This window comes from Nelumbo nucifera, chromosome 5 (genome assembly GCF_055504915.1).
Source record: "Nelumbo nucifera cultivar China Antique chromosome 5, China Antique-T2T, whole genome shotgun sequence".
NCBI lineage: Eukaryota > Viridiplantae > Streptophyta > Magnoliopsida > Proteales > Nelumbonaceae > Nelumbo > Nelumbo nucifera.
The window spans coordinates 62,431,402-62,450,736 of NC_142653.1; the positions used below are offsets into that span (position 1 = coordinate 62,431,402).

At 42.2% G+C, this 19,335-nt stretch overlaps 3 protein-coding genes across 3 annotated transcripts; 1 reads left to right on the forward strand and 2 right to left on the reverse strand.

Moving 5' to 3' along the window:
- The first annotated feature begins 1,709 nt into the window (after positions 1–1,709).
- LOC148791678 (uncharacterized) lies at positions 1,710–2,375 on the forward strand. The gene is made up of 2 exons (XM_088888286.1): positions 1,710–1,877; positions 2,022–2,375. The coding sequence occupies exons 1-2, from the start codon at positions 1,710–1,712 to the stop codon at positions 2,373–2,375; spliced, it is 522 nt and encodes a 173-aa protein (XP_088744412.1).
- A 1,209-nt stretch (positions 2,376–3,584) lies between these two features.
- Positions 3,585–4,998, reverse strand: LOC148791679 (zinc finger BED domain-containing protein RICESLEEPER 1-like). The gene is made up of 3 exons (XM_088888287.1): positions 4,252–4,998; positions 4,043–4,150; positions 3,585–3,602 (listed from the first exon to the last, which is right to left on the reverse strand). The coding sequence occupies exons 1-3, from the start codon at positions 4,996–4,998 to the stop codon at positions 3,585–3,587; spliced, it is 873 nt and encodes a 290-aa protein (XP_088744413.1).
- A 131-nt stretch (positions 4,999–5,129) lies between these two features.
- On the reverse strand, positions 5,130–6,119 carry LOC148791680 (zinc finger BED domain-containing protein RICESLEEPER 3-like). Its single transcript, XM_088888288.1, has one exon. The coding sequence runs from the start codon at positions 6,117–6,119 to the stop codon at positions 5,130–5,132; it is 990 nt and encodes a 329-aa protein (XP_088744414.1).
- Positions 6,120–19,335: the final 13,216 nt, after the last annotated feature.

Consider the following 19,335-nt stretch of genomic DNA (forward strand, 5'->3'; position numbering starts at 1 on the left):
AAGTGAAAGAAAAGGACTATATGCGTGCGGGTGATCGACGACGAGAAAAGCTACTACACCATTGTCACAGATTACGAGGACGGCGAGTCACCAACATCCAAAAAGGCCATCCCTGAGGTATGACTTTATATTTGATCGCAAGTTATAATCCATCTTCTGGTAATTGTGCTAAATATGACCTTTGCTTGTTGCCATCAAAAGGCTTTGTTGTAAAAAATATATTTACCATGTGTATATTTGAGATCATACATAAAGTTGCATATAGTGTGCTCATACTAATCATGCACTCTAAGTGGAACAATTATGGCTTCTTTTAATGAAAACATGTTTGCGAACAATGTTTCAACCAGAACTATTTCATTGGGTCACCTCTACGAAAGGACATCACGATGGTTTTATCGCAAAAGGACACCTTACAACTTGAACAAATATCTCAAGCATCGGAGGTACAACACTAAAATACCAATGCATAATTAACAACAAAATTAGAAATACTAAAACTCACTTGTGATAACAGGGACAAGAAGAAGAAGCCATAAAATACTCCAATGATGTTCAAGCACCTCCCAAGTACATGCAAGATTCCATCGATGCGGGGGAAGAACCATTAGAGGAAATTAACATGGTAGCGAAAGGGACAGAGAAGAGGCTAATACATATCAGCCAAGTTAGGACCTAAAGACAGGAAAGGGTTAATAGAGCTGCTAAAAGGTAAAAGCCTTTCTTCATCGCAAAATGCTGAGATTTGATTAGGATTAGACTAATCTGTGTTTTCTTTCACAGAGTCCCAAGACGTTTCCGCTAGGTCATACGACCAAATTCCGGGGCTAGACTTAGCCCTTGTTAGACATTCCTTGTTCATAGATTCAATGTTCAAACCAGTAAGGTAACCTTAGAGGATCTTCAAGCTAGAAGTAGCCCTGAAAATCAAGGAAGAGGTCGAGCGACTTCTAAAAGTAGGGTTTATCAAACCTATAACGCACCCATAGTGGTTAGCCAATATAGTCCTAGTCAAAAAGAAAAATGGGCAACTCAGGTTAGTATCTATAGTCTAGTTACCTAGTTAAGTTCTTAAAACGATGCTGTGAACTAACTACTCCTTTCACCCCTGCCATTGGTGTTGCATCGACTTTAGAGACTTGAACAGAGCCTGTCCTAAGGATGAATTTCCCTTGCCAAACATGGATATTCTGATAGATTCGATGGAAGGGAACCCTCTATTCTCCTTCCTAGATGCCTACAACGGGTACAACAAGATCTTTATGGACCTTATAGATGCACCCCATATAGCCTTTAGGATACCAATTTGTAATTTCTACTACAAGATGATGCCTTTTGGCTTGAGGAATGTTGGGGCCACATATCAAAGGGTGATGAAAAGTGTCTTCCGCAACATGATGCACATGGACATCGAATGTTATGTCGATGACATAGTAGTCAAGGCGAAGAAGGATGATCATTCTGAAGTATTGAGGAAAGTATTCAATCAATGTAAGACCTTCAACCTAAGACTTAACCCTCTGAAGTGTGCATTAAGAGTGCAGTCTGGGAAGTTTTTGGGATACAAAGTGGATCAAACCAGAATCCATCAGGATGAGGAGAAAGTAAAGGCAATCTTAGGCCTACCACCTCCGAGTAATGAATCCTAGTTAAAAACCTTCCTAGGAAAAGTTTCATACCTCAGGAGGTTCATCCTTGGCCTTGTGTACATGGCGATGCCGCTGATGAAGTTGACCAAGAAGTCTATGGAGTTTAAATGGACAATAGAGCATCAGGATGCCTTCAACCAATTGAAAGGAACCTTGGTCAAGGCCCCAACCATGTCACCACCCAAAAGCGGTAGAGAGTTTAAGGTGTACATCGCATCAAAATATGAGGTTGTAGGATGTTTGTTGGCATAGGATAGTGATGAAGGTGTCGAATGCCCAATTTATTACACCAGCAGAACTTTGAAACCACCTGAGAGAAATTATTCCCATATGAAGCAGTAGTGTCTGGCCCTGGTATTCGCTGTGCAAAAGTTTAGGCATTACATCCTAGGACAGAAGGTGAAGCTGATCGCGTGGAGTGATCCTGTCAGGTTCTTCATAGACATACCTCCTCTCTCAGGAAGACTGGTTAAGTGGATGGTGCAACTTAGTGAATACACAATCAAGTATACCCAACCTCGAGCCATCAAGTGTCAAGCAGTAGTAGATCTTTTAGCCGCTTTCCCCACCGATGATAGTGTCCCTATTTCTAAAGAGGTATCTGGAGAATTACCCATTATCACAGTAGTCAAAGATGGGGAGTGGACATTGACCTTTGATGGGAGTAGCACTAGCACCTCAGCCAGAGTTGGAGCCACATTGACTTCACCCACTGGTGATACCTGAACCTATTCGTTCAAATTGTAGTTTCCTTGTTCCCACAACATAGCGGAATATGAAGCCCTGGTACTAGGACTAACCATAGCAAGAGACTCTAGGGCTTAGAAAGTCAAAGTGGTGGGAGATTCAAAATTAGTGATCGGGTAGATGGATGGTAGTGCTAGAACAAAGCCAAAAACAGATGCGCCGACGCACTACCCACCTTGGGGTAAAAAATCCAATCCAATGAGAATCCAATTAGTATTACTATCCAGATGCATTATGAACCCTCGACTGATAGGCTGGAGCACTTGGTAGAAAAGAAGGATGAAATCACAACAGATGATTGGAGGCACAACATGATACAGAAGCTAAACAACCCGGCAGTGGCGATGCAAGATAGCAGGGTAATTCTAAGGTTTCAGCTGGTGAACGAAGTATTGTACCATAGGCTGGTAGATGGGGTTAGGATGAGGTGCTTAGGACCTAATGAAGTGGAAGTAGTCCTAGACGAGACCCACAAGGCTTACTATGGGGATATAACTGACACATTATACAGAATATTGCAAAGATTGGGGTATTATTAGCCTACGATGAAGTCAGATGCGACCAAGATATAGAATGACTATGAAAAATGTATCCCGGAGGTGGACAAAAATGAGTGCCTTGTAGTGGGTGGAGACGACTGGAAAAGCATGTACATAAACTACATAGAAAACAAGACCGTACCAACTGACCCAGTTCTGAAAAGAAAACTTCTCGCAAAGGCAAAAGGATTTTACATTCATGATGGAGTGCTCTATAGGAAATCACTAGACCTGTTCATGGGCCAGGCCGGGCTTTTAGTGTTCATTAACGAAAAAATAATAGGCCCGAGCCCGAGCCTGGCCCGACCAATGGGCCTAGAACTTGGGCCCGAGCCCGGCCCTGATAAAAAGCCCGAAGCCCGAGCCCGAGCCCGAAGCCTGACCTAATAAAAGAAATTAAAATTTTTCCCTACATTATCTATTTTAATTCAGATGTTTTTTCCCCTATTTAAATAAACACTATTTTACATTCTTAAATCAAAAAATTTATTCAAATGGAAATCACATAACCCATTTTAATTTCATTCTTTTTTTTTTTTTACAATCAAGTGAATCAACAACCTTCTTTAAGGTTGTTTAATATATTCCCTGTTGTTTGGTTGTTTCTATACAACCAAGGCAAACCTGAAATAAAACACATAAGAGCAAATCATATAGGTTCATATTCCTACAAATAGCATCACAAACTAAAACTAAATTCATATAACTTCAAGTTCATGTTCCTCCAAAGTCATAAAAAAATAATCTGAATAAGACAAACAAAATCCATAAAACATGTTCTCCATCCATTCTTGAATTCACCAACAAGATGGAATATTCCAACTCTCAAGTTCCAAGCCATTCTAAAAAATAAAATAAAAGACTTCATTGCCCATATGACCATATCAAATAAAACATGTTCTAGGCTTCTAGCCATCTCCATTCATTCTTGAATTCACCAACAAGATTGAACATTCCAACTTCCAAGTTCCAAGCCATCCTACAAAAGAAAATAAGAGATAAATTCAATACCCATGTCACATATGTAATTTGTTATCATGCCAAATGACAAATAAATAATGGAAATATATGTTATTATAATACCTAAAACATATCATCAAGTTCAACATTTTCATCATCATCATCACTACTATTTGATTCTCCATCATCTTCTAACAAGCTTGAACCTGAAGAAGCCCCTAACAAGCTTGATCCCCCTGCATACAATTGGTAAATCTATTAGAAAAAATTCAATGAATCATATATTTTAATAAACAATAAATAAAAAAATTACTTAATACAAGGCCTTGTGCACGAAGCCAATCTTCAAGACAAACCAAAGCTTGAATTGTCTTGGACTTAAGTGAACTTCTCCAAGGATTGATCACCTTCTTTCCAATGCTAAATGCAGATTCGGATGCAACTGTGGAAATAGGAATAGTCAAAATATCTCGAGCCATTGATGCCAATTCAGGATACCTAAGTGAACTCTTATTCCAATACTCCAAAACATCAACATCTGCTTTGATATCAAGGTTTTGTTCCTCCAAATAAAGGTCTAACTGAGTTTTTTCACTTTGAATCTTTCTTTTCGAATTCAAAAATTGTTCATAATCCTCAAACCCATCACCATCATCATTTATCTCACTCATGTCAAATTGACTAGAAGATCCAATAAAGGAGGTGGAGGAAAAGTTTTCTTTGTATTCATTAAACAAATCATGGAGAGTTTTAGTTATAGCATTAACATGCTCCTCAGCTTCATCCCCATAAAGTTTATCAAAACAATACTCCACTAACCTAATCTTGCAACGAGGATCCAACACAGTAGCACAAGACAAAATCATACTATATTCAGCCCAATATTTATCGAATTTATCCTTTATTTTTCTAACCATGTCAGTCATAAAATTCTGAGGTTCGTTACTCACTAACATCAAATGTCTATGAATCATCCACACTCCCTTGAAGTAAATGTTTGAAGTAGGGTACTTAGTGGCAGAAAACATGCATGTAACATCATAAAAAACCTTTAAGAACTTGTGAAGTTTATCCACTTTTCCCCATTCTTCTTCCGAACGCATAAACATTTTAAAAATATTATCCCTTTGCCCCCAATGTTGTAAGACTTGCTTATAATAAATGGCATGTTCAAGCATCAAATAAGTTGAATTCCATCTCACACACATATCTAACCTCAATCTTCTAGTTGTGTTTAAGTGAAAATTTTTTCAGCAAGTTCATAAAATCTATGCTTTCGGGCAGCTGATTTCTTTATATTTTTCACACCATCCCGAATCTTACAAACAACATCATCAACAATATTCAAACCAACTTGCACAATAAGATTCAAAATATGGCTACAACAACGAACTTTGAAAAAATCACCACCACGCACCAAAGATTTATGTATTGAAGATCTCAATTTCAAAGAGTTAGCCATCACATCATTATAACTAGCATTATCTAATGTGATGCTAAAAATTTTCTGATCAATATTCCATTCGCTTAAGCACATGGCCACCTCATATGCTAAAGACAATCCATCAAAAGGAGGTGACAAAGCTTTAAAGCGAATAATTCTTTTCTGTAACTTCCAATTGTTGTCAATCCAATGAGCAGTTATACACATGAATTCATCATCAGTGTACTCAGATCTCCAATTATCGGAAGTTAAACAAATCCGACCAAGTGTATTAGACAAATCACTTTTCACACCCTTTCTCTCTTTCACATAACTAGACATGATATATCTTTTAGCAGTATGCCTACTCACATTTTTAAATTCAGGATTTATAGATTGAATAAAGAATCTAAAACCAGGTTCTTCAACAGTAGTAAAAGGGTGTTTTCCACATACAAGAAAAACTGATAATGCCCTACGAGACTCTTGTTGATCAAACTTGTAGTTTTTCAAAGAAGTACTCCCATCAGTGTTTGATTGAGTAGTTACTTTGTATTGTCTAATATCCTGAATTCTACGTCTAGGGCAACGCTCTAAATGACGCTTCAAGTGAGTAGTTCCCTTACTTGACTTACCTTGTAATATTTTCATGCAGTGCTTACATCGTGCCTTCTCCGAATTAATCTTTTCCATTTCTTCCCACACCTTAGATGTCAATCTTTTCTTAGTGGAAGTCTGATCAAACTCTTGATAGTCATCATCAACTATATCTACTCCAGTAGCCGCATTTTCACTTGCCATTGACATGATAGTAATTATTAAATATGAAATAACCTGCATAATGAATTCTAATTTTATCAATAAGACAAGCATATATTAAATAAAAAACTAAAAGAAATTTCTACAAATTTTTTACATTAAAAAAGAATATAATTTCTGAATCTGCAAAAAAAAAAAAACAATTGCTGATTATCCAATATAAATTCTGAATTCAATAATCAATATAAATCAGAATTTATTTACATTAAAAAAGAATATAAATTCAGTATAAATTCTGAATTCAATAATCAATATAAATCAGAATTTATTTACATTAAAAAAGAATATAAATTAAATATAAATTCTGAATTCAATAATCAATATAAATCAGAATTTATTTACATTAAAAAAGAATATAAATTCAGTATAAATTCTGAATTCAATCTTATTCTTTTCTGACTTCACAAATTGCAATCTTATTCTTTTCTGACTTCACAAACTCAGATCCAGAATCTTCTGGGGATCAAGATGATCAGATTATGGCTGTAAATGTGATGTTCCTAGTCTGAGGCACTGCAGGAATTTTGAAGTAAATCAAGCCAAATGTAATTTAAATGAATAAATTTAGGTCTAAGATGCTAATGGTAGCCCAGAGCTTACACCCTTACTCCAGATCAGATTGCCTAAAGCTTCCAAATAAGGACAAACCCAGTACTGGAAGGACATAACAGCTCCGCACTAATTGCCATGAGGAAAAGATCAAAAGGTGAGTTATTTTTTTTTTAGAGTGTGGGAGATTGGTCCTCCAGCAACATTGAGAGAGGATTGCAGAAGCGCACCCACCAGCTCATCCTGTCTCAAGACACCCACAAAAGAATAACATACTTCGGCTTCATCAGTTTTGAAAGGAATGATAATATCTCACTTCCCTTGACAGAACTGATAAAAATAAATCTTCTTTTCTGTAGTAAACACTCCTCAGTGTTGGCTGAACTGTATATAGAATTACAGAGTAAGAAAATGATTCTTTTGGACTCCTTTTCCTTGCAACTTTTCTCTACTTTTTCTTGTAAGGCTTTCCTGGTTTCCCATTTATCTAAACAAAGGCTTCTGCTCCTCATGTTACCATTTATCTAAACAAAGGCTTCCCATTTCTCTGCTCCTCATGCAGAGAAGTTAACTGAATTCATATTTAATGCAAACACAGTTATACCGCTAGAACATTTTCATATATTTTAATAGCAGTTCTGATACTAACAGAATTTGTAATGCAGAGGCAAACCTGGTGGTGGTCGACTGGAAGTTGCAGAAGTTTATAAATTTCACGTATTGAAATGAGAGTAATAAATTTCACGTACAGGAAATATTCTGTGAATTGGGTATGAATTAATCGCTGATAAAAATCATATTGAATCTTGTGTATTCTTCTTCCTTTTTTGACTTTTGATTTTTAACACAAAACACTTTTAGAGTTTAGAAAGCGCTTAATAAAATGAAAGAATAATGGGATAGGCAGATAGGTGGGTTGTGTCATTTATCTCCAACAGTTATAAAAACAGTAAACACCAAAGATTGTAATAGAATAAAATGGTAAAGAGGACTCACCGCCGCCGCCGGTGATTGTATTCGTCGGAGTGTTCACGGTGAGTCGGCGACTGTGGCTGCCTGAGAGTGACTTGATCAGTTCGCGTCTGTGAGAGAGAGAGAGAGAGAGAGAGAGAGCTCACCACCGCCGCCGGAGTTGTTGCGCCAGTAAACGTTCGCCGCTTCACCGGTTGTGGCTGCTTGAGAGTGTGAGGATGAGAACTGTGGTCTGTGGAGTGTGGAGGATGTGGAGATGGAGATGAAGGGTTCGGCTGGAAAAAAGAATGGGAAGAGTCAAAGATGTCTAGAGTAGGGTTTTAGGTTTAACTATGGTCGGGCTGGGCCGGGCTTGGGCCGAGCTCGAGCCGGGCTATTTTGGCAAATCCCGAGCCTGGATCGAATTTATTGCGGGCCGGGATTTTTGGCCCGAGGTTAAGCCCGCAGGCCCATATACCTGTTCAAGAACAGGTCTAGAAATCACATATTGGAAAACCTCTACGATGCCTAGTTGGCAAGGATGTAGAAGAATAGATGGCCTTACATAACCACATTCTACACTTAGGATTCTACTGGCCTACCACGACAGAGGATACTCAGAAGCATGTGCGAAGGTGTTACAAGTGCCAAGCGCATGCTGAGAAGATACACTGACCTGCCAGTGACCTTCACCCCATCATTACACCATGGCCTTTTCATACATGGGGGTAGATCTAATAGGCAAGATACATCCTTCTTCCCCGGGGTATTGTTTCATCATAGTGGCCACAAACTATTTCACAAAGTGGGCAGAGGCCATACCCTAATGGAGAATTTGTGCAGAAAACATCGCAAACTTTCTTAGGCAGTACATAGTCCACCGGTTTGGGGTCCTAATGAGAATTTTGATAGATAATGGCTTATCCATAAAGAATCAGGAAGTTTAAGACTTGTTAGGGAAACACGGGGCGAGATTGGGCACATTTACAACCTATTACCCATAGGGGAATGAACACGCAGAGGCCACAAACAATACATTGTTGAGAATGCTGAGGAAGATGGTGGTAGATAACCAAAAGGTCTGGTCAGAAAAGTTGTCTGAGACTCTTTGGGCTTATCACACAAAAATTAGAAAAAGCACATATGCAACACCTTATTCTCTAGTGTATGGGAAAGAAGTAGTGCTACCAGTAGAGATACAGGCAGTCTCTGCCTGCGTAGCCTTTACGATGGGAAAACAGTTCCAGATAGAGGACATGAATCAAATGCTCAGTGATAGGCTAGAGTTCATTGATGAAGAAAGGGAGAAGTCATTGTAGAAACAAATCAAGTACAAACAAACCATGGCTTCTAACTTTAACAAATTGGTAAAGCCTAGAAAATTTAAAGAAGGTGACAAAGTCCTCAAAAACAACACTCCACGTTAGACAGGGGAAATCAGTTGGAAAGTTTGCACCTAATTGGGATGGACCATACATAATTTGGGAAGCTCACCCATCGGGATACTATTTACTCAAAATTGTAGACACAGGAGAGGAGGATGAGACTGTGAATAGCCACTGGTTAAAACCATACTATGAGTAGCATTGTAAAAGATATATCATGTATACTTATAAACAAGTTGCATATTTTTTTTTGAAAAGAGCAGTTGTCATATGAAATGTGTGTTATACTCAGAACATAGTGTATTTTGATTGCTTTGTATGCATATTCAGTGTGAAATAAAATGTGATGAATTTCGAATATACATTACTGACTTCAGATTTTGCGATGGGAATATAATACCTTATGATGTATTTTGAATTTTGAGGTAAGATATATGATGCACTGTGATGTATTCTGAACTGTGTGATGTAACTCTGATCTATTATGAATATGTTATTGACTCCATTTTGGGTGATGATATATATACGTACATACCCTGGCTAGTTCCAAGATACCGTGGCCGGTTTCATGATGCCGTAGCTGGTTCCACGATGTTGCATGCTCCATACGAAGGCCCTGACAACCTCAGGTGCGCTCACACATACCCTGGCTGGTTCTAGGATGCTGTGGCCAGTTCTATGATGCTGTGGTCAGTTTCACGATGCCGCATGTTCCATGTGAAGGCCCTAGCAACCCCAGGCGTACACACATACCTTAGTCGGTTCTAGGATGTTGTGGCCGGTTCCACGATGCCACGAGCTTCATGCGAAAGGCCCTAGCAATCCCAGGTGCACACACATACCCTGGTCGGTTCTAGGATGCTGTGGCCGGTTCCACGATGCTGCATGCTCCATGCGAAGGCCCTGGAAATCCCAGGCGCACACACATACCCTGGTTGGTTTCACGATGCCGCATGCTCCATGCGAAGGCCCTGACAACCCCAAGTGCGCTCATGTTTACCTTGATCGGTTCCAGGATGCCGTGGACGGATCCACGATGTCGCATGCTCCATGCGAAGGCCCTGATAACCACAGGAGCAATGGCAAATCAGGACAGGTACACTACAACTCACGATGGATGACCTTGGTAGTCCTAGGAAAAACACATCGGAAACAGGCATGATACCGAATGATGAGTATTTTCCCTCTTCGAATAAGTATAATTACCCTAGAAACGGGGGAAGATTAACCACAATGCACAAAGTAAGGTGCCTTGATAGTGGGACTCTTATATGCACAACAAAATACATTGGAAAATCCAAGAAGTTCTTAATCTACCCCTTACATATGTGGAAATTAATATTTGGTTAAAACTCTCTCTACTCCCCTTACCATGCGCAATTGCACCCTCCTCGGGAGTTTGACAGAACACATCAGTTAACTATTGTAAGTTCGATGAAAAAATTCGGCTAACTCTTGTGGTAATATTTTAGTTACCTCAGATACAACAGTACCCGACCTGCGTTGATGCATAAGGACCTAACTTTTTAAAATCACGATGAAACCCAATTGTTCCAGTTGGGATGGGACTTTGTTTTCTAAAAATGCGATGACAATTAGGTCCCGCATACAGAGTGGGGAACTGTTCCCAAGAATGTGATGGCAATGACCCTTTCATGATGATGCTCAACATTTCTAATGGCACTTAATCCCTTCGGTATGACAAGCTGTACCTCTCAAACGCGCGATGCAACCGTATTCTTCTTATAAGATGGAATTATCTTTGTTTACCTAAAGATTTACCCTGAGCATTTGCGGTAGGGTTGGACTTCGTACAAGTTACTTAATTCCAATGGTTGCACTGGATTTTACCCTTCTCAATGACACTCAATTCTGGCACAGGCGATGGTACTTACGCAACGGTGCTTATGTTTGTCGCAACCCTCGTATAGGGTAACTTTTAACTTCACCTTTGTAGATATAATAAAGACTAAAAATATTTGTTTGGGTATAGTCTATTTATTGCAACCAATGCTCAGTCCTGCTTTCCTCATACAACAACACTCAACGTGCGCAGTAGAACTCGGGCACATAAATATACATATCTTGCTGACTAATGTACGTAAATAACTAAATCAGGTCACAGCCAAAGGGTCATGCATAAACAGAAAAGCCTTTTTCATTCAAAATCAATATGTTTTTTTTTTTTTTTTTTTTATGTACCAATGTTTCACTTCTTAAACCACTTGTCCCTCATACGGGTGATCTCGTCCAATTTCTCCTGATCAGCTGTGATTTCTTTGAGCTCCTTAACCTTCGCTTCATATTGAAAGACCAGCTTTTGTTGTTGATCAAACTCATCGATCATGACATTTAGCTTCTTTTGGGCCTTTTTAAGATTGGCTTCGACAACCTTTTTGCGGAGACTAAGTTCTTTTGTAGCCTTTGTAGTCAATGGTCGGGACTCCTTGTACCCGGCCTTCTAGAAGACGTGGGCTATCTGCACGAATCTTTGCTCGACTTGGTCCAATTGAAAGCCCATCCCCGAAAACGAAGAGCACATCTTCAGCCAGCAGGCTGACTCATGATGCAGTTCATCATGCCTGCGATAGTATTCAAAGAAGCGCCTATCACAACCGTAGGAAATTCCGTGTCAGGCAACAATCCCTGCTGCACGACGAAAGAAGCAGCCCTCGCCACAGAATTGGATACCAAGTATTTATCATTCTCGCAGATGCCTTAAATGGCCATGGGGTCGACAATTGAATAGCCCAGCGGGCAAACCTTGTGGAGCGCACAGTACCGTTCAAGGTCCTGATGAACGTGAGCCAGCTCCTCCTCAAGTGTCATAGGCTCTATCGGTGATAATACCTCAGCAGCCACGGGTTCTGAAGGGGGCAGAGCATCGAGCTGTTGCGATGAAGTTACGTCTGCTCCTGCGCTCTCAACTTGATGAGGGAGTTGTGAGGGAGGCTCTACACCAACACCCTCAACACCAGCATAGGCGGGAATTTGTCCCCAGTCCTCTGCAATAGATTGCGCTGGTTCATGGGCTAGCTCCTTAGGCACCCCAACAGCTGGCTGTTCTCCTTGAGGGATCTTGGTCGGGCCTACTGGCATGATGGGAGGCTGTTCCTCCAGGACCACAGAGGCTTCATCTCTTTCCCACGCAGCAGTGAGTCTCACGACGTTATTAGCGGCAACATCCTCGATTGCTTCAGTACCCCCAAGGTCACGGGGAGGGACCTCATTTGCTCCCTGGTCCTGAATGGGGGGGCTGCAATGACTACAACTTACGCACTAGGTGCTTGATAAATGGAGAAATTGGCACAGTGAAAGGATGCACATCAAAACTCACCTGCGATGGAATAAACACAAATGATTAGCACAATAAGTTAATCGCAATACGGAAATCATACAAACGTCCAAATTATACACACCTTCTCAACAACAATGCCTTTCGAAGGGACTTGTGGGGCCTCTGCATCAGGATGAGATTCTTCAACGTCCACCCGCTTCAAAACGAAAGACTGTAAACAAGTTAGTAAAAGCAATACCATGCTAATCACAATGGTGGTTAAACAAATATATCAAAATAGAGATTATTACTAGATCAACCTTCTCAAGCTCCATCCTACGAGGACGAGGAGCGATTTTCTTTACACGTTCACCTGAGACATGGATTGAAGTAACTTTCTCCGAAGGAATTAACACTGCTGACTGCGCTGATTTCGTATCGGCCGCGTCCCTTACTTTAGGTGCCAAGGCTGGAGGTTCCTGCTTGACCTCCTCAGGGACTTCTTGTGGTGAGCGCCTGCCTTGATCATCACCAACCCGGGATGATGCAACGCCTGATTCTAGGGGTGCTGTACAGTAGGGATAGGCAGAACATAAGCACAAGGTACTCTTGCTGATCTGGCCCTTTTCGTAATGGGAGGGCAGCTACCTTCACCTTTCTCTAGTGTAGGGCGTTTGCCCTTTCGCACAATGTGATGGGCCGCGAAGGTCGAACAGGGTACCTACGCGCAACCCAAAGTACGTGGACTGAAAACCTTCATGCATGGCCCATGCAAAACCAACCCATCATGCATGACCCATGCAACGGCCTAGTAGAGCAGGAATCGGTCAAGCCACAAGAATCGGTCAAGAAGTTAGTTGTTGATTGTTAGTTGGTCTTAAGCATAAGAATTGGTCAAATAAGTTAGTTGTTATTTCTGTTAAGTTGTTAGTATAAGAAGGCATAGGGATCGGCCATGTAGTTAGAAGACTAATCCCTTACTTTGAGGCTATCTCAGTGGTAGGAAGTTAGAAGTTTTTGTATTTAAACACCACCCCACCACATGGATGGGGCAGTTGGAAGTTAATAAACTCTTGTGGTTTCTTATTCTCACCTTAAGCAGAATACTCTATCGATCTAGCTTTGACTGGGACCTATCATTGGTATCAGAGCTAGGCACCATGGCAACTAACAAGGAAAGAATTGAGAGTTTGGAAGCTGGTCTCGGAGGACTCCAAGCAAGTTTGAGCAGGCTTGAGTTAGGGGTTAATGACAAATAACACCAGCTCGAGGCAGCCATTAGTAGGATGTCCGAAGCATTGTTGACCCGGCAGGAACCATCTCTGAGCCACGCTAATGGTCGCAACGGACAGTCCTCCTCCGGACCTTCTCGTGATAACACAGAAGGAGGTCGACCCATGTTTTCCTCGAAACTAGCCAAGCTTGAGTTTCCCAAGTATTCCGGTGATGACCCAACCGAATGGTTCGCCCCTGTTGATCAATTCTTCGAATATCAGCACACCGAGGAACCACAGAAAGTATCGCTCGCCTCATTCCATTTGGAAGGAGAGGCAAACCAATGGTGGCAATGGTTATGTTGGGCGTATCACGAAGACGGGAAGGAGGTAACATGGAAGATTTTTGTAGATGAGCTCTGGGCTTGTTTTGGCACAACTGACTATGAAGACTTCGATGAGTCGTTATCAAAAATACGACAAACGGGGTCTCTACGGGAATATCAGAAGGAGTTCGAAAGATTGGGCAATAGGGTGCACGAATGGACACAAAAGGCGTTGGTGGGCACGTTCATGGGAGGTCTCAAAACGGACATAGCCGACGGAATTTGGATGTTCAAGCCGAGATCCTTCAAAGAAGCCATCAGCCTGGCGCGAATGAAGGACGGACAACTGCGTCGTCATGAGAAGACTCTGCGTTCAACCACCAGAACCGCCGGCGACTCTTTCCCGACAAGGACAAAGACAACTCCACCATTGAAATGTCTTTCTTGGACAGAAATGCAGAGGAGGCGTGTTCAAGGTTTATGTTTCAATTGCGACGAGAAATTTGGGCCCGTACATAAATGCAAGGGGTCATAGCTGCTACTACTCGCCGGAGACTGTACCGACGACAAACCAGAGGATGACGATCAAAGCTTCACCGACACGCGCAAGGAGCCTGAAATCTCACTCCATGCCCTTATGGGATGATCGACGGCTAGAACCATGCGTGTCACGGCCAAGGTAGGAACCCACGAACTGATTGTTCTCATTGATAGTGGATCTACCCACAACTTCATCAACGACCGAATTGCCGAACTGCTGCACTTACTGGTCGTACCTACCGAGCCCTTCAATGTCAAAGTCGCGAATGGCGAACCCCTTAAGTGCCGAGGAAGATTTGAAAATGTGCAAGTTTTACTACAAGGTATCCCGTTCACCTTAACACTTTATTCTTTGCCACTGATTGGGTTGGACATGGTACTAGGAATCCATTGGCTCGAGCAACTGGGCACAATGGCGTGTGATTGGAAGAAAATGACGATGGAGTTTTCTTGGGCCAACCAACACTGGCTGTTGAAGGGGATCGACAATCAACCAATTCAGCCTGCATCCTTCAAAGCACTCTCAAGGGAGATTAAGCAGGGACATTCGCTATTTACCGTCTGTCTCCACGCAATCACGGAAGAAGCACCACCCCAACTACACCCGGATATACAACAATTACTAGTCGAATTCAATGATCTCTACCAAGAGCCCACACAGCTGCCACCACGTAGAGAGATCGACCACCGCATCAATCTCAAAGAAGAACGGAACCCGTCAATGTCCGCCCGTACAGGTTTGCCTACTTCCAAAAATCTGAAATAGAAAAACAAATACAAGACATGTTACGGTTGGGGCTAATACGATCTAGCACAAGTCCCTTTTCTTCCACTGTCTTACTAGTAAAAAAAAAGGATGGGACTTGGCATTTCTGTACCAATTACCGGGTGCTCAATTCCGTGACCGTTAAGGATCAAGTTCCTATCCCAACGGTTGACAACATGCTAGATGAACTTCATGGAGCCTCCTTCTTTACTAAACTTGATTTATGATTTGGATACCATCAGGTACGGATCCACCCGTGGGACATTCACAAAACGGCATTTCGCACACACAATGGTCACTATGAGTACTTGGTTATGCCCTTTGGCCTATGTAATGCACCTTCCACCTTTCAGGCTATTATGAATTCTATCTTCCGCCCCTACCTCCGAATGTTTATGCTAGTTTTCTTAGATGATATTCTTATTTATAGTCCCAACTGGAGAATGCATCTTGAACATGTTAGAACAACTTTTGAGGTTTTAAGGCATCACCAATTTTTTATCAAGTTTAGTAAATGTATATTCGGCCAGCCAGAGGTGGAGTATCTGAGTCACATTGTCACTTCCCAAGGGGTCAAGGTAGACCAAGGGAAAATTGAGGCTATGCTTAAATGGCTTCAACCCACTCATATTACTGACTTGAGTGGCTTCTTAGGCCTTACAGGATATTACAGGAAGTTCGTCCGCAACTATGGGATCATAGCTCGACTCTTCATTAATCTTCTCAAGAAGGGTGAATTCAGATGGACCACCGAAGCCTAAGAAGCATTTACAGCCTTAAAGAAAGCAATGACCACGACTCCCACACTGGCAATGCCTAATTTTGAGGAGCCTTTTATCATTGAGTCGGATGCTTCCGGAGCAGGTATTGGAGCAGTATTGACGCAATAGGGACGACCCATTGCATTCATGAGCCGAGCTCTAGGCATCAACAAACAAAGTTGGTTCACATATGCCAAAGAAATGCTCGCCATTGTTCAGGCAATACGGACATGGCGACCTTACTTGTTGGGCCACAAATTTTACGTCCAAACCGATCAGTGCAGCCTCAAGTATCTATTGGAGCAATGCATTGGGACACCAGAACAACAAAAATGGGTATCCAAACTGCTCGGGTACGACTATGAAATCATTTACAAGCCTGGACGGGAAAACTCTGCTACAGATGCTCTATCTAGAGTCTTGGGCAGTCCTAGCCTTAATACTCTCTATGTGCCTCAAACATCTTTGTGGGACACCATTAAGAAAGAAGCCAGCACCCACCCCTACATGATCCGCATCAGAAAGCTTGCAACGAAGAATCCTAAAGTTCCCTACACATGGAAAAATGGACTGGTATGTTACAAAAACCGGGTCGTGATCCCTCCTCGGTCCCACCTCGTCCCTACCCTCTTACAAGAATTCCATGACTCCCCCTATGGTGGACATTCAGGGGTACTAAGAACATACAAGCGTATGGCACAACGGTTCTATTGGCTCTCCATGTATAAAGATATTCAACAATATGTGGCTTCTTGCGCCATTTGCCAAAAAAATAAGGTGGACACTCTATCCCCGGCAGGACTGCTACAGCCATTACCCATTCCCTGCCAAGTATGGGACGACATTACCATGGACTTTATAGAAGGTCTACTACCCTCCAAAGGAAAAACCACTATTTTTGTGGTAGTAGACAGTCTCACTAAATCAGCTCATTTCTTGACCTTACCACACCCCTATACGACCAAATTAGTAGCCGAAAGGTTTGTAGAAGGAATTGTGAAGCTGCATGGAATGCCAAAGACGATCGTTAGTGACAGAGATCCTATCTTCGTCAGCCACTTTTGGAGGGAATTCTTTAAGATGTCCGGTACCAAATTGCAGATGAGCTCCGCCTATCATCCCCAGATTGATGGGCAGTCCGAAGTGGTCAATTGTTGTCTAGAGCAGTATCTTCGTTGCTTTGTTTTTCAAAAACCTCGGAAGTGGAGCTCCTTCCTCCCATGGGCAGAATTTTGGTATAACACCACCTATCATTCCTCTATCGGAATGATGTCCTTTCAAGCACTTTATGGAAGACCACCACCTCGTATTCCAAATTACCAAGGTGCAACATCCCCGGTAGAAGAGGTAGATCAAGCCATGCTCTCTCGCGATGCCATTTTGCAGCAACTCAAAATAGACCTGCATGCGACAATTAACCGAATGACCCAAATGGCTAACTCTAAAAGAAGAGACATCGAGTTCCAAGTGGGCGATCTGGTCTTTCTCAAGCTCCATCCATACTGACAGCAGACTATTCATAGGCCTATCACAAGCTGGCCAGTTGCTATTATGGGCCGTACCAAATTGAGGAACGAATAGGCAAAGTGGCCTATAAATTGCAACTTCCCAAGGGCTCATGCACCCATCCAGTTTTTCACGTCTCCCTACTCAAAAGACAGGTGGGTGAAACCACTACCACTAGCACCGAATTACCACCCATAAACGAGGAGGGAGAACTTGTCACCAAACTGCCAACTATTCTGGATACCGACTGGGTGAAGAAATGATCCACCTTTGTGGAGGAAAGCCTCGTCCAATGGAAGAACCTTCCTAGCGAAGATGCCACATGGGAGAATTCCCAAGCGTTGCACGAGAAGTACATGAATCTGGACCTTGAAGACAAGGTCCATCTACAGGATGGGGGCAATGATGGGCCGCGAAGGTCGAACAGGGTACCTACGCACAACCCAAAGTACGTTAACTGAAAACCTTCATGCATGGCCCATGCAAAACCAACCCATCATGCATGGCCCATGCAACGGCCCAGTAGAGCAGGAATCGGTCAAGCAACAAGAATCGGTCAAGAAGTTAGTTGTTGATTGTTAGATAGTCTTAAGCATAAGAATTGGTCAAATAAGTTAGTTGTTATTTCTGTTAAGTTGTTAGTATGAGAAGGCATAGGGATCGGCCATGTAGTTAGAAGGCTAATCCCTTACTTTGAGGCTATCTCAGTGGTAGGAAGTTAGAAGTTTTTGTATTTAAACACCACCCCACCACATGGATGGGGCAGTTGGAAGTTAATAAACTCTTATGGTTTTTTATTCTCACCCTAAGCAGAATACTCTATCTCTCTAGCTTTGACTAGGACCTATCACAATGCCTATGAACTCCCGCTCTTCTGGAACTGGAGGGCCTAGAGAAGGATTAACCGCTTCTTGCTTCTAGTCTGCTACATGACCTTTGAAGGGGAGCCATAACATGACGCGAGCGGGGATTCGACCGCATGAACATCTGGAGGCCCCCGAACAACGAGCAAATGTAAGTGAAGTGGAGGGACTTACAGGTCTCAACCCTCTCATACCCTACAATAGGGAACTGTGAACTTCCTCAGAAAGCTAAATCATGGCATCGAGTCCAAAAGACTTCTTCCCTTGAAGACCGAAGAAATTAAGCGCGTATATCATCATAGCCAGAATGACGGAGGACCCTATTAGGGCGATAGGCCACAACTTGGGCTTCACCGATGTGATCCAGGTATGCAATGATGCCAGGCCAAAAGACTTCTTCCCTCGAAGATCGAAGAAATTAAACACGTATATCATCATAGCCAAAATGATGGAGGACCCTATTAGGGTGATAGGCCACAACTTGGGCTTCACCGATGCGATCCAGGTACGGATGATGCCAGGCCAGAGAATAAGATGCGCTACACCTACGATGGGATGTGTTACCTCCACAATGCATTTCTGGTCACAATTCTCAGGAACAATGGTGCCAACGCAGAACGGCATCGCACGTCAGACAGCATGGGTATAAGGTCTCCACATGAATTTCTCAAGGGACGCCGACTTCAACTCAATCTCATTCACCCCAAACTTCTTATGCCAACGCTTCCCTTATAAGACTTCCACTATCTAATCCTCTGTCTCATCATCCCCTTCCAAGATCACAACTGTGACACGTATAGGAGATAGATGACGTGGTGTAACACTAAGGTCAAGGCGCTCGCACATGTACATGAATAGGAAGGGAGCAAAAATGTAACTGATCCGTCGTTTACAACTCAGATCCATCATTTTCTGGATAGTGTCATCCATCTATTCGTATAAATACCCCAAGAACATAAATGCCAATGGAAGTTGATGACCGCTGGCAGCGAGCATGGCAAGCAGAACCAATACCATGCACAAACTATAACCGGGCATCCCAGGGAATAGGAAACGGGAT